This window comes from Ictalurus punctatus, chromosome 3 (assembly GCF_001660625.3).
Source record: "Ictalurus punctatus breed USDA103 chromosome 3, Coco_2.0, whole genome shotgun sequence".
NCBI lineage: Eukaryota > Metazoa > Chordata > Actinopteri > Siluriformes > Ictaluridae > Ictalurus > Ictalurus punctatus.
The window spans coordinates 34,171,238-34,185,887 of record NC_030418.2 but is presented as its reverse complement, the minus strand read 5'-3'; the positions used below and the strand labels follow the sequence as shown (position 1 = coordinate 34,185,887).

Here is a 14,650-nt window from a genome sequence, read left to right as displayed (position 1 = left end):
CAGGAAACTCTCGAATGTATCATTTATCATTCGTTCGTTTAGTTATCTTTAGTAAGCATTTTGTTCTGGTCAGGGTGGTGGTGGATCTGTAGCCTATCCTGGGAACACTGGGTGTGAGGCAGGAACACGCCCTGGATGTTATGTATTAATGTCAATGTCCCTGTTATCAGGATGAGGCATTCGTATCCGTATGACAGTTGAAGATACTCGTATTATATCTGTTCGTAATTGAAAGCTTTTGTACGCTCATGTTGAGCATTTATAGCTCTTCAATTCTACTACTAAATAAGTTTATTACATTTGTCTGATGTTTTTTTTTTATGACACAGGATACAGCTGAGCAGTTGAAGGTTAAGAGCCTGCTCAAGGAGGCAACAATGGCGGCTTGGTAGTGCTGGGATTTAAGCTCATGACCTCCTAATCAGTAGCTCAAAACTGTGACCACCACTCTACCGCTGGCCTAGAGAACCTGTACCAGTTAGAATTAAACTCAGCTCACATGCATGCGACACTTGCACTACTACACCATGTCCAGATCTGTTGGTCTGAACATGGGTTTAACTGTCATAGCAGTTTGAAAACATGTGCTGGATGGCTTCATGTGTTCCTGATTGACAGCTGTCGTGCAATTGAGGAGGACTAGTTAATGAGGATTGTAATGGTTAGTAACAGCCTCACCAAGGCTAAGGTGGTACTGTCGCTGTTTATCACATTGAATGTCTAATGTAGTGATGATTTTCTTTGTCTAATGTCGTCGGTTTCTGGGTCAGTCGTAGCTCAGTGGTTAAGACGTTGGCGTAGTGATCCGAAGGTCGTGAGTTTGAATCGCACCTGCTGTTGGGCTCTTGAGCAAGACCCTTAACCCTCAAATGCTCAGTTGTATAAATGAGGTAAATGTTCGTCACTCTGGATAAGGGTGTCTATAAAATGTCAATTTAGATGTGTGGCATTCTTCTTGGGCTTTCAATTCTTCTAATTAAAAACCTATGATGGACTGACGTCCCATCTAGGATGTTTTCCCATTTGACATCCAATATTTCTCAGGATAGGCTCCGATTCCAGCACTGCCCTGACCAGGATAACGTGCCTACTGAAAGTGTGAGAATGATAAACTCTTTTGAAATTAAGGATATCTTGTTGTGTTTAAAACGCAGGGAAAAATAACAATATAGATGATTTTTAGAATGACAAAAAAAAAAGATGTTGGGGCCTATTTATATTCTGTATTTGGTGTTTAAGCGGGCAGGTGTGTGGTTGCGTCTGAGAAAGAAAGAAGGTACGTCGTAATGGACATTTTGGAACTCGGCACCACTAACTCCAACCTCCAAAAAGACTCCGATCGAAGCTTTGAATTATTTCTGCAAATCGTGAAAACTGTTCAAGCATGCTTTCAGTATTCGTATGCAAGCTGGTTCCTATTTTTCACACTTTCCCATTGTCAGGCCCTATAGAGGAACTCATAGCTCAACCTTTCGCCCCCGAGACCCCCTTGAGTGCAGCGCCTTCAACGGCGAATGCTGTGATTGATCGTACATGCTCACATATTCATTACTATAAAGTTATCACCTCGCTGCTTTTCTATGAATTCCACCCTGAGACTCCCCGTGGAAGCGCATTAAATCACAAGGCTGCTGTCGTAGTCGGGGTCCAGAGACGTGTTGCTCCTTGTTCTTCGTTGTTATTGGCCATGATGAATAAAGCTGTGGAGTTATATAGTAGTCTTTGGAATTCATAAGCGTGTTTCGTGCATATTTCACTGGTTGAGTAAGGTGTCGTAGAGCTGTTTAAGGGGAATCGAACATCTGGACTTACCTCTTCTGAACCGATTGGTAACGGTAATAAGTCTTACTTGGTGAAGAAATGTAAATCTTAAATCTTAATTTTTCTAGTTACCTAAATGTTGTTCATGAAATCGATCCATGGAGACTGACAATGGAGCAGCGGTGTGACTAACACAACAATTACAGAGCAATTTTTCCAAGATTTGAGGCAATTTTAACGTCAAGCAAAGCAACATATCATAGTATACGTGGTATTATTTTTACATTAGACCTGCTACTTCAGTAGCTATGGCACTGGCACTAAATGTGGTAAATGAACAGTTATTAGCTTGTCCCTGACAACAATCAGCAGTACTTAGTATCAGTGCAGTATCTTTAACATTGGCAACACTGATGGGAAAAAAAACTAAAGTTAACTATATTGGGCCTCTGAAGTGGGCCCTATTAAGGTGTCTTATTTTTCTCTAAGCAGAAAGAAGTTAGAGGAGGGAAGAATGTATTATAATAATTTATACCACAACACTGTTGAATTCTGCATTCTGATTGGTCAGAAGGTGTCCATTAAATGACTCATTTGCTATTTGTACTGGGAGAAAACTAGTGTACTCAGATACAGAGCTCCTAAGTAAAATGTGTAAAGGTTGGCAGGAGTGCGAGCTTTACCAGATGTTCAGATCTGTCAGTTTCACGCCAGCGAAACGGAGAAGAGAAGGTTTCCGCAAATCAAAGTCGACTCGGAAGAGACACTGTCTCGCAGTTCTTCCCAGGCCACATAATTCCTACGCTCCATATCATCTTTATTGCCTGAACACAACAGCAAAAACTTCACTTGTGCTGCAGTGAAGGTCTCTGTAGACATGTGGTGGTGCGCTTGCTCTTGCTTTTCCATCCTGTTATATTTTCGATCGAGGGGATGCCAGAAGTTTGTTTCGGTTGAAATCACTGCTCTTACCACCCAGTAGGTGCAGGCATGCTCCGCACTGCTGGAGATGGAGATCAAGATGGATTGGTGGGTTGGATGCATGGATGATCCACATCTCTGGACATCTCTGTTTTTTACTAGTGGACACCAAGCTTGATCTAGTATCTATTGATGGAGGAGTGACTGAGTTGTTGGGACACCATCGTTAAAGTGGTATCTACTTACACCGACCTGGCATGGTGACAAGCCTAGCAGGAAATGTCCCTGGATCAACATCTCTTTAAACCATATTTTGTCTTAATATAGGATTATAGGATTCATTGTTAATTGGTGAACAGGATTTCCTCCCAGCATATATTTTAACCCTCTCATGTGGTGTGTGTCCCTCTGACTTTCTTAGCAGTTTTTATGCATAGGTACCAAGCATTAGCTCAGCTTATCCCTACACTACACTCCACGTCCCGATGGGTTTTGCAGAGCAAAATCTTTTGTAGCATTTGTAGTAATGTCTGTCTACTCAGCAACCATTTTGGTGATGTTTCCAACCAACAACCGTTGTCTACGTAAATGGGGTGTCACCCGTATACCAGGTAAGATCTTAACCAACATGGTAGTTGGCTTATTTATTTATTTATTTATTTATTTTTTACAGGACCGGCAGGACATTTGTAATACAGACATATTTTAAGCAGTAGTCTCTACTCAAAGCATCTCTTGTACAACCAACAATATAAATTTAGGGTTGTGAACAACTTTAAGAACCGGATTCTGGAAAGAACCCTTGGGAAACCCTTCTTTTTCCAAGAGTGTACCTACAAAGTATTACAGATTGAAATAATTTACATTACTGGTGAAGAAGGTGCTGCTTCAGTGTTTAAAAAAAAAGACATTTAGACTACACAGAGTTACCTACTTTAGAGGGAAATTTAAACGCACTCGGCTAACGTTAGCTGGCAAGACGGAGAAACGATTAAGGGTGCTGATTTGGGATGGATCGATAGGGACATAGATTGCAGAAATGCACTTGTACTTCAGTGTGACTTGGCATTAAATTCACTGACGTAACTTTTTTTAACCCCCGTTACACACGTGTCGAGCTCCAGTCTGGACAGTTTGGTGGTTTACACCTGGTTTTACTCATGCTACACTTTTTAATCAGGTTTGCTGTTGCACTGTGACCCTGAAAACCTGGAACATGACCCGTGCGCTCTAGCATCTGGTGTGCCGGAGATGCTACTGCTTTACTTAAAGTATGAAAGGATGAACTACTGGAAAGAAAAAGACACCACTGATTTGAGTAACAAATGGGAAATTAGTGCCTCTTTCACCATGGAACAAAGGAACGTGAGAGAACATTAGCTAATGCTAATTAACAACAGCTCGGACCAAGGTCTCCGCCGTGTAATCGTTGGGATGGTGGTGTTTTCTGTTGGAAGATGTTTATTTAACATTTATGGAAGGAGTCTCTGATTAGACATAACGCTATAACCTTTTATAGGTTTTACAATAACTTGACAAGCTGCTTAACTTTAAGAGAGAGTAAAAAGAGAGGGAACGACTGAACGACTGAGAGCAGGAAGTTGTTTTGCAGATTTTTATTTATTTTTTTATTTTTTTAATTGATTTTTAATCAGTTAAAAAATAACTAGTGTACGTAAATTGTTGTGAGATAAGAAGAATAAAACACTTCAGGATGTTCTGTTATACAAAATAATAATAATAATCATCAACTTGTGGTGTGGTAGCAGTAACTCAGCTTCATTAGGTCACCCTGTTGTTGATTAATTTCCTACAACGACATGACCCCGAGTGTTTTCCATCCATCCATCCATCTTCTATACCGCTTATCCTTCCTTCAGGGTCACGGGGAAACCTGGAGCCTATCCCAGGGAGCACAAGGCGGGGTACACCCTGGACAGGGTGCCAATCCATCGCAGGGCACAATCACATACACACTCACACACCCATTCATACACTACGGACAATTTGGACACGCCAATCAGTCTACCGTGCATGTCTTTGGACCGGGGGAGGAAACCGGAGTACCCGGAGGAAACCCCCGCAGCACGGGGAGAACACGCAAACTCCACACACACAGGGCCACGGCGGGAATCGAACCTGGATTTGTGAGGCGAACGTGCTAAATGTGATCATGTTCATGCTGATGTTCACTGAGCTGCTTGCTTTTGTTGTGCTCCGATGGTTATAGTTTGTATTATGAGCTCCTTCGGGAATCTTATTCCTGCAGTGTCAGTCGGGGATTTTTGTTTTATTCGGGGGGCCGTCGGTTGGAGGGACAGCGAGATGCTTTTTTTCTTACTTAATCTGCTCCTCTGAGACCCTCTCTGACAGACCATGCTCCAGCCAGCCAAACCAGCATGATTTGCTTCAGCGAGAATTATTATTATTATTCTATATTTCACAAGATTTCAAATACAAAGCTGTGACCATGAGCTGTTTTTGAAGGAATATTGTTATTTCAGATGAGTTAGACAGTTCTGGAATCATCACTGGTTATTATTTATTGGGTGAAATTTAGTGTGTTGGATAAAATCTGCATCAAAAGTCATCAAAAGTGAACGGATTTTAAAAGAGGATTACTTTGTATTTTTTTTCTTTCTTTCTTTTTTCTTTTTTCTCATGGCTAATCGTTCGCTTCCTCCTTTTGCAGATGTCATGTGGCGAATAAAACATGCCCGAAGAACCAGAGCTGGAGCAATGGCTTATGCAGATGTGTGTCTGTGCACGACACACTCTTTCCCCAGCAGCACTCGGGTAAGAGCCACCGCACATGTTTATGATCTGTGTCTGTGTTAAAAGCGTGTGTTACATTCAACATACTTCCCACGCTCAAATCAAACACACGTCCCACAATCGCCTGTAAAAATGCCGCCCGGGCTGTGTACTACTGCATCTCTCGAACTGTTAACCGCAAAAGCCAAACATGTCAGCGGGTCCTCGGGGGACGTGACTGTGCACAGCGCGTGTCAACAAACCGGACCTGTAATAATAACGCTCGAGTCCTGCTAGTGCAGACGGACGCTTTAGGAACCATAATATTTAGCAAACCCTCGAACCCGGTAGTAAACTCACAGCCCTGCTCCTGTGTGGTAATGTGAAGGCAGGACGCATGAAAAATCCATTATCAAAGTCAAACATTAACCCTCAGTACTTGTTCTGTTGTTCCTGACCTTTTAAAGTTCTTCTTCAATCAACAAATACAGCTCCATTTCCTATCTCTGTTTCTTTTTCTCACCTTCCGATTGTGTCTTTTATACATTTCCCTCTCTCTCCCTCTCTCTCCGTGTACAGGTTCTGTTTTCTCTCCTCCTGTCGGCAGTTACAGTATCAATTAAAAGCTGTGTACACCTCATTACCTTCAATCCGGAAGAGACAGACTAAAGCCATGAATTTCTAATCAATATAATTCTATCGAAGCCACACCTGGTTCTCTTTGATCTCTGAGAGGCACCGAGACCACACCCCCTTTACAGGGCTGTGGGAAGGACCAATACACAAGACATACCTCTTTTCAAAGGACTAACAGAAACATCGGCCACACCTTCTTCTGTGGGATTGACCTACACAAGAGGCCATACTTCTTTTACTAGAATCTTGGACTGACATATACAGAGGCCACGCCTACTCTATCCTGACTTTGGACTTACAGCCTCATAGGCCATGGCTTCGTTCCACTTCTTATTGTCATGTACATATAGGCCACACCTCCTTCCCTTGGATCTGGAATTGACCAGCACAGAGGCTAAACCTCCTTCATTGGGACTGACCTACACATAAGACCCCACCTCCTTTACTGGTACTGAAACACACAGAGGCCACGTCTTCTCAACTAGAATTTAAGACTGACAGGTCGAGAGGCCACACCTCCTTTACTTGGATGTACGACTGATAGTCTCAGAGGCCATGGCTTCTTTTCACTTATTTTGGCCTAATGAATATGTATATCGAGGCCACGCCTCCTTCCCCTTGACCAGGTATTGACCAGCACAGAGGCTACGCCTCTATCCCTTTGATCCGGTATTGACTAGCACAAAGGCTATGCCTCCTTCCCGCATCTTTTCCGCTAATGAGTAAGTATATAGAGGCTACGCCTGCTTGCCCTTGACCTATGATTGACCAGCACAGAGGATATGCCTCGATCCCACATCTTTTCCTCTAATGAATATGTATATAGAGACCACGCCTCCTTCCCTTCGACCTGGTATTGACCAGCACAGCGGCCACGCCTCCTTCAGTGGGTCTGAACTACTCAGAGGCCACAGCTCCTTCACTGCTAGTTCACATCTCTTTCTTCAGCACTTGGAACATTTCAGAACAATGTTCCAGCTTACGTGAAAGATACATCATGCTCCAGTCATAATGGAAGGTCAAATGGAATTACTCTGCTAAATGGCTTTGATGTCAACATCTAGGAGCTCGATTTCAGGCTTTCTGCATGCTTAAAAGTGCACAAAAAAAAATCTGATAACATCGTATTCATGGCTCACTTCTTAGCCCTGCCTCAGGGGCCCGACCCTCCACGTATTGTTCTCACAAACACACATGCTAGCCTCACCGCAAATGCTTATAGCTCGTAATAGCAATCGTCCATCATTCCAGTGGAGCTATGCGGTTTCGATATGCATGTAGTGGTAAATGGCGATGGCGGATACTCCCTCAGAGTAACTCAGCCTCAGTGGGTGCACTCAGGATCAGATACACAGAGCAGAAATGAGCCATATTCATCAATCACGCTTTCTCTCTCTCGCTCTCGATATCACTGTTCTCCCATCTGACCCACTGCCTGTAGAAGTACATATATGGAGTACTTGTGTTCTTGTAAAACAGTGTAATTGAGTTCAATCTCTTTTACTCCTCTAAGATTTCTAAGCCTTCCATCTTTTCATTTCCATGCATCTTCTGTGAGACGCTTTCCGATTAAACAATGTTTCTGTGATGAAAATATGATGGGTCAGTAGGTGTTGATTAATTTCTATATGATTTATTTTCATGCGCACGTTCTAATGCGCCAACCTGCCGCTGCTGGGCCCTTGAGCGAGGCCCTTAACCCTCAACTGCTCAGTTGTATAAATGAGATAAAAGTAAGTCGCTCTGGATAAGCGCGTCTACCAAATACGTTTTCGTTTCTATAGCAACCGCTCATTCACGGGAACCTGTCTGTACGGTGGACGCTTCGCATAAACAGATTAGGAAATGGTCGATAAGATGAAGGTTTTCTGTAAGGAGATGTTTATTAAAGCATTTATGGAAGGAGTCTCCAGTGTCAGAGCTGGGAAAACTGAATGAGCTTTAACGGTAGTTCATGACCCTTTGCATCTACACCGCACTGTAGTGTACTTTACTTTAAAAAAACAAAACAAAAACAAAACAAAACAGACATCATGTTTGGTCTGTGTCCAGGTTTAAAAGGCAAACATCTGTTTGGAGGACAATCTGGAGGGAAAGCATCTCCCAGTCCTCTACAGGAATGCGAAAGTGTTTATCATATCTATGGGGGGAAAATGTGCACGTCTCTACTTTCGTAAATGTGTTCGAGAGTTCAAGAGGCACGAAATCTAAAAATATTTATACCTCAGAATAATCAAATCTCGTTTATCCACTTTATTTGGAATGATAATGATAACCCCGTCGGCACCGCGTGCGGTTATCAAGATTCATTTGAGACACAGTTATTTATTTAATTGCTTAATTATTTATCCAGTCGTTTCAAAGAATTAATCAGACCCAGGAAATTTTCTTTCCAATTGCACCGGCTTATTCTCTTCTCTCCTCCCCCCCCCCATTTTTTTTCATTTTTCTTTTTTTTTTTTTCTCATCGCAATGTATTCTTTCCTGTTTTTTAATTTTTTTTTTTGTCATTTTTTTGTGTGTGTTTTGAATCGATTTGAACGCATTTTTTGAACGCGCTTAAAGATGAGTGCTTTTACTTTGCTCTCCTTTTTGTTTTTTGTTTTCTTTTTCGTTTTTCTATTCGTATTTTTATTTCTCTTCCTTTTATTTCCTTCTCTTTTTTTGGCCCGTCTCTAGGAGAGTTTCCATTAAGTGAAACTTTATATTGATAACAAAGTCCTTATTGTGCTTCAAAGAGTAAGTTTTAAAAAAAACTATATATATATATATATATATATATATATATATATATATATATATATATATATATATATATATATATATATATAAATACAAAAATAAATGTGAATTATAGTTAATAAGTATATTTTAACCATATGTTACCACATTCCTTTTTTTAGTCTCCAGTTTTTGTTCACCTGCACATGCATAATATTTTTTTCCCCTCTTTTCTCTCATTTTTGGTTTTATTTTGTCTACAGGTTTTTTTTTCTCTACTTAATTTAACTTTCCCTTTTTTAATTCTTTTTATCCCCTCTCCCTCTCTTCTTAGTAATAGCTTTAATCGTGATTTATATTTATATTGCTAACAAAGTCACTTTTGTCCTCTGTTGAAGGGGTGGTGGCTCACTTATTAAAGAAAAATAAAAGAATAATCATTCTTTATAATCAACTTGTACACTGTATGTCAAATGTAACCCTGTTATTGTTATGTAATGTAGTGTTGTTTTTAGACTAATTTTTGCTGATGTATAATTATATTTTGTTATTTAAAATATATATATATATATATATATATATATATATATATATATATATATATATATGTATATATATGTATATGTGTGTGTATATATATATATTTTTTTTTCATATTTTGATTTATAGTTTGTATATTTTTCTTATGCTTTCTTATGAGGGGTGTGGTGGTTAGTTTATATATTTTTAATTATTTATTTATTTATTTATTTTTACAAACTTTATAACATTATCACATGGTTATACGACTATGATAATCTTAGCCATGTTCTCCTACTTTCCCAAAGACCCACTGGAGCAGGACTTCTGCGGCCCCAACAAAGAGCTGGACGAGGAGACGTGTCGGTGTGTGTGTCGGAAGGACTTGAGGACGGCGGGCTGCGGGCCGAAACGTCACCTGGACAAGAATACGTGTCAGTGTGTGTGTAAAACTCAGCTGAGGTCCTGCAGCCCTCATCACACCTTCAACAAGGACACGTGCCAATGCAGCTGCAACAAAGTGTGTCCGAGCACACACCCACTCAACCACACCAAGTGTGCGTGCGAGTGTACCGAGTCTCACAGCAAGTGCTTCCTCCGGGGGAGGAGGTTCAAGCCGGCCACGTGCAGGTGAGTTGTGAGGTTGAGCGACTAGTCGAGGAGCTTAGCTTTAGAAAAGCTTATAATATAAATATAAAGATTCAGAATCACCGTTAACCGATAGGCGAAAACTGGTATGCTGTATGCTGAGGTTGTCATGGTAACGGATTGTTAGGTTTGTCATGGTAACAGTATAATTATAATATTATAAAAAGAGAGGCATTGTGGACATTTCTACTGAAGGAGGCGTGGCCTGTGTGTGTCAGTCTTAGTGAAGGAGGTGTGGCCTGTGTGAGTGTGTCGGTATTAATGATGGAGGCGTGGCCTCTGTGTGTGTTAGTCTTAGTGAAGGAGGTGTGGCCTCTGTGTGTCAGTCTCATTGAAGGTGTGGCCTCTGTTCGTGTCAGTCTCGGTGATGGAGGCGTGGCCTCTGTGTGTGTTAGTCTTAGTGAAGGAGGTGTGGCCTCGGTGTGTGTCAGTCTCAGTGAAGGTTACAGTCACAGTGAAGGCCTAGGCTTAGACATTTTCTCCTACACACACACACACACACACACACGCACACACACCTGCTCTGGGCCAGTAGCTGAATTCCTTCATGAATTAAGTAGGGTGAGTCACGAATGCTGGATGTAAGTACCACCTGTTTAAACTCTCTCCAAACTCTTTGGGTTTGATCGACCGAAACTTTTTAGTGCGTAGTAGTAGTAGTAGTAGTGTGTGTGTATGTGTATGCATGTATAAGTATGTGTGTATGCAGACGAGGATGCAGCTACCCACATGTTGTTAAGGAGGAACACCAGGGGTGCAAATTTTTTGAAAATGAAGGAACACAACAGCCTGCTAAAACATTTAGCCTAGTGTGAGAGTCTTTACTGCAGGGCCGTGGCATCGGACGCAGTATTCCCTTTCTGCTGTAGCACTCCGAAATTCCTTCATGAGACAAATGGCTTGGATCTGCGGTGTTCGAAGTGAGGAACATCTGGTTAAACCCTGTCTGCATTTGTTTTCGATCTGCTAGAGCTTTTTTAAGGGAATACTTTCTTTTATTTCACGTTCTTTCCTTAACCGTGTGGTTCGGCATCGAATGCTAGAAATGTTATATGTGTATTTAATTATTTATTTTTTTTTTTTAATCTTATTTTTCCTAACGCTAATATATGATGTGCATTTCGCGGTACTGTATATCCATTTCAGATAACGTGGACTAAAGTGTTCTGTGTGTGGTTTACTGATTAAAATTAGGATGAATGAGCGGGTCTGGATCGTTTTTCGTAGCTTGCGAGTCAGCCAAGCTGCGAGATGAGATACTCCTTACAAAATATATAATGCATGACTCATATATCAGTATATCAATATTACATTTATTAACGGAACATGCAGTACAAAGAAAATTAGATGTAAGTAAAAACAATATTTGCACTGGCATGATGATGATGATGATGATGATGATGATGATGATGATGTCCTGCTTCAGAAATGCACACAAAAACACCCTGAAACACATAAAATATGTTTAAATACTAAATATTTGTGATGTGTTTAGTGATTCTGGTGTTAATTTGTTTGAACGACGAAGGTCCGGATCGTTAGCGATCTACGAGATGACGAGTGTGATGGCCCTGACGGCGATATTAGCATGAACGTTGACACTTTGGAGGCTGATCTGTTTGAGACAGACTAAAATACTAAAGTGCCGCTGCATCGCTCTCTTTAGGCAGAGGTGTTAATCCTGAAGCCTGCGTAATGTGCATCATAAAGTCTTTGCACACGTCAGTCATATGTGCTTCACTGGATTATAATAATGTAGATCCAATTGAAGTTTAAACCACAGTAATGTCTCTCATTAATCATCATGAAGATGAGTGTGGTGGGCCGGTCTAAACCGACCCGATTTGTGAAATATATACCGTGTATAATTCTGAACATTAAGTCAGAGTCATTAGTGAAGTTAATCATCGCATTAAAAACATATCACGACATCATACTTATACGAAGAATTTGATTAAACAACGATGAGAACGCGTCTGCGTATTATGAGAAATTCCTTCATTAGGAATATAACGAATTTACACAAAGTGGGAGAGGAAATCACACAATTTGCTGATGTATTTACAAATCAACGACACGCGAGATGAATTTAGACAGGTTTTTCACCACCGTGCTTCACAGTTGGCACGGTGTTCTCAGGGTGTTGGCTTTCCTCCAAAAGGCCAGAAAATCTCGTCTCATGTTTGAGTCCCCAACATGTGCTTTGGCAAACAGGATTTCATACATTATATTAAAATTACGATATTCAGTAGACGCCCTTATCCAGAGCGACTTACATTTCTCTCATTCATACATCTGAGCAATTGAGGGTTAAGGGCCTTGCCCAAGGGCCCAACAATGACAGCTTGGTGGTGCTGGGATTTGAACTCATGACCTTTTGAGCAGTAGACCGACACCCTAACGACTGAGCTACCACATCTGAGCTATATAGATTTTTCCCATCACTTTAGTATTCCGGGTTATTCTGTGTAGATTCACGATATATAATTCAGTTCCTGTAAAAGTTGGAAAAGAGTGGGGGGAGTGAAAACTTATGCAACATACTATAAGAAGGGGACTTCACCAAGGGCTTGGGTTTTGGTATATAATACCTGTGATGCAACATTTGGTGTTTAAAACTCATCTCTGTCATTTCTTTTCCTCTCTGCTAGCTGCTACAGGCTGCCGTGTCCTGGGGACTCGAGGAAGCGAGAATGCGAGGAGGGGTTTTACTTCAGCGAGGAAGTGTGTCACTGCATCCCCAATTACTGGAGGAGACTGGATTAGCCCATGCAAAGCTAGCAGCTAACGAAGCTAAGAGAAGCACAGAGATGCTAACATAAGCAGCCTTCGTGGTGCCTGCTGCTAATCAGACTCCTTTTCGCTAGCATGGACTAGCAAATCAGCAAAATGGGGACTCACAAAAAAAGAAGGAAAAAAAAAGACATTGGATTGTAGCCCCAAATATCAGACAGAACTTTAAAGAGGCTGGAGCTGTTTTATTTTCTACATCTTCGATTTTTTTTTTTTTTTTTTTTTTTTTTACTCATTATGTGTCAGATATTGATTATATAATTTATTGCCACTAAAAAGTTTTTTTTTTTCTTCATTTTTTGTGCATAGCGATTTTGAATCTTCACAAAGGAAATACACTGTGATCAATATTTTTGTATCATGTGAAGTCCAGTAAAAAAAAAAAAAAAAAAAAAAAAAAAAAAAAAAAAATCTAATAAAATATAAAGTTGTATTATATATTGTTAACTTATTTATGAGCTAGTCTATTATACGGAAATAGTACGGATAATGCAGAACCGTTTCAGTGTATTCAGTTAGGATCTAGCACTAGAACTTCTGTATACTGTATGAGTTTTAGCTCGAAAATTCAAAAAGAAAGAAAGAAAAAAAAAAAGATATTTCTGATAAAGAAGAGAAAATGTAAGAGGGAAAATTATACAGAAGATCCAGTCAGGGCCTCGTCCAGCAAAAATCTGCACCGTGTCACAAATAAACATTTTATATTTTGTGTCTACAAAAATTGTACCAGTGCATCATTCCTTTACAAAGGCAGAGCAAAGAAAGGTTCAATCAAAGAAACCTGCACACGCACACACACACACACACACACACACACAGAGTGACATGTTCATGAAATGTTCATATCATGTTTACAGTATTGGATCCGAGGGACACGCTCACAAAGTGACGGGTGATTGTTCATTTTCACTCATATGTGTGCTTATGAAGAACCAAAGAGTTATGGAACACTTATGAAGAACCAAAGAGTTATGGAACACTTATGAAGAACCAAAGAGATATGAAACACATATGAAGAACCAAAGAGATATGGAACACATATGAAGAACCAAAGAGATATGGAACGCTGATGAAGAACCAAAGAGATATGGAACACATATGAAGAACCAAAGAGATATGGAACACTTATGAAGAACCAAAGAGTTATGGAACGCTGATGAAGAACCAAAGAGATATGGAACACATATGAAGAACCAAAGAGATATGGAACGCTGATGAAGAACCAAAGAGATATGGAACACATATGAAGAACCAAAGAGATATGGAACACTTATGAAGAACCAAAGAGTTATGGAACGCTGATGAAGAACCAAAGAGATATGGAACACATATGAAGAACCAAAGAGATATGGAACACTGATGAAGAACCAAAGAGATATGGAACGCTGATGAAGAACCAAAGAGTTCTGTTATGCTTCTGAATAAATAAAAAGTTATGTAACTCTGAGGCAATAAAGAATTATGGAATGCTTATGAAGAAATAAAAAGTTAAAGAATCCTAACAAAGAAATAAGGTGTCATGGAATTTTTTTTTTTAAATAAACCGTTACAGATCCTTACGAAGAAATAAAGAGGTATGACATTTTTATGAAGAAATAAACAGTTGCAGAATTGTTATGAAGAACTAAAGAGTTCTGGAACTCTTATGAATGGAATTTAGGAACTAGGTAGCTTTCTGGCCATTTTTGTTTGTTTGTTTGTTTAACGCCACTACTAAAGCTTAATCTTGGGCCAATTTATGAATTAAGATATGACCAACTCTGCTCTAAAAGGATTATCTTGGAAACAGGAACTAAACAAGATTCTTGGAAATACAGTCCAGAAACTGTGATTGTTCCACGAGTGGATGGAAATGTTCCTCGTCTTCATTTCCGGAAATGGTTCTTGCCGTGAAAAG

General features: G+C 40.1%; 1 protein-coding gene across 1 annotated transcript in view; it reads left to right on the top strand.

Moving 5' to 3' along the window:
- The window catches only part of vegfc (vascular endothelial growth factor c), a 58,078-nt gene extending 43,841 nt beyond the window's left edge, over positions 1–14,237 (top strand). Inside the window, exons 5-7 of the mRNA XM_017464989.3 lie at positions 5,375–5,478; positions 9,621–9,942; positions 12,612–14,237. Coding sequence (XP_017320478.1) covers positions 5,375–5,478; positions 9,621–9,942; positions 12,612–12,726 — 541 coding nt within the window. The 3' untranslated portion in view covers positions 12,727–14,237. The remainder of the gene's footprint in view (positions 1–5,374; positions 5,479–9,620; positions 9,943–12,611) is intronic.
- Positions 14,238–14,650: the final 413 nt, after the last annotated feature.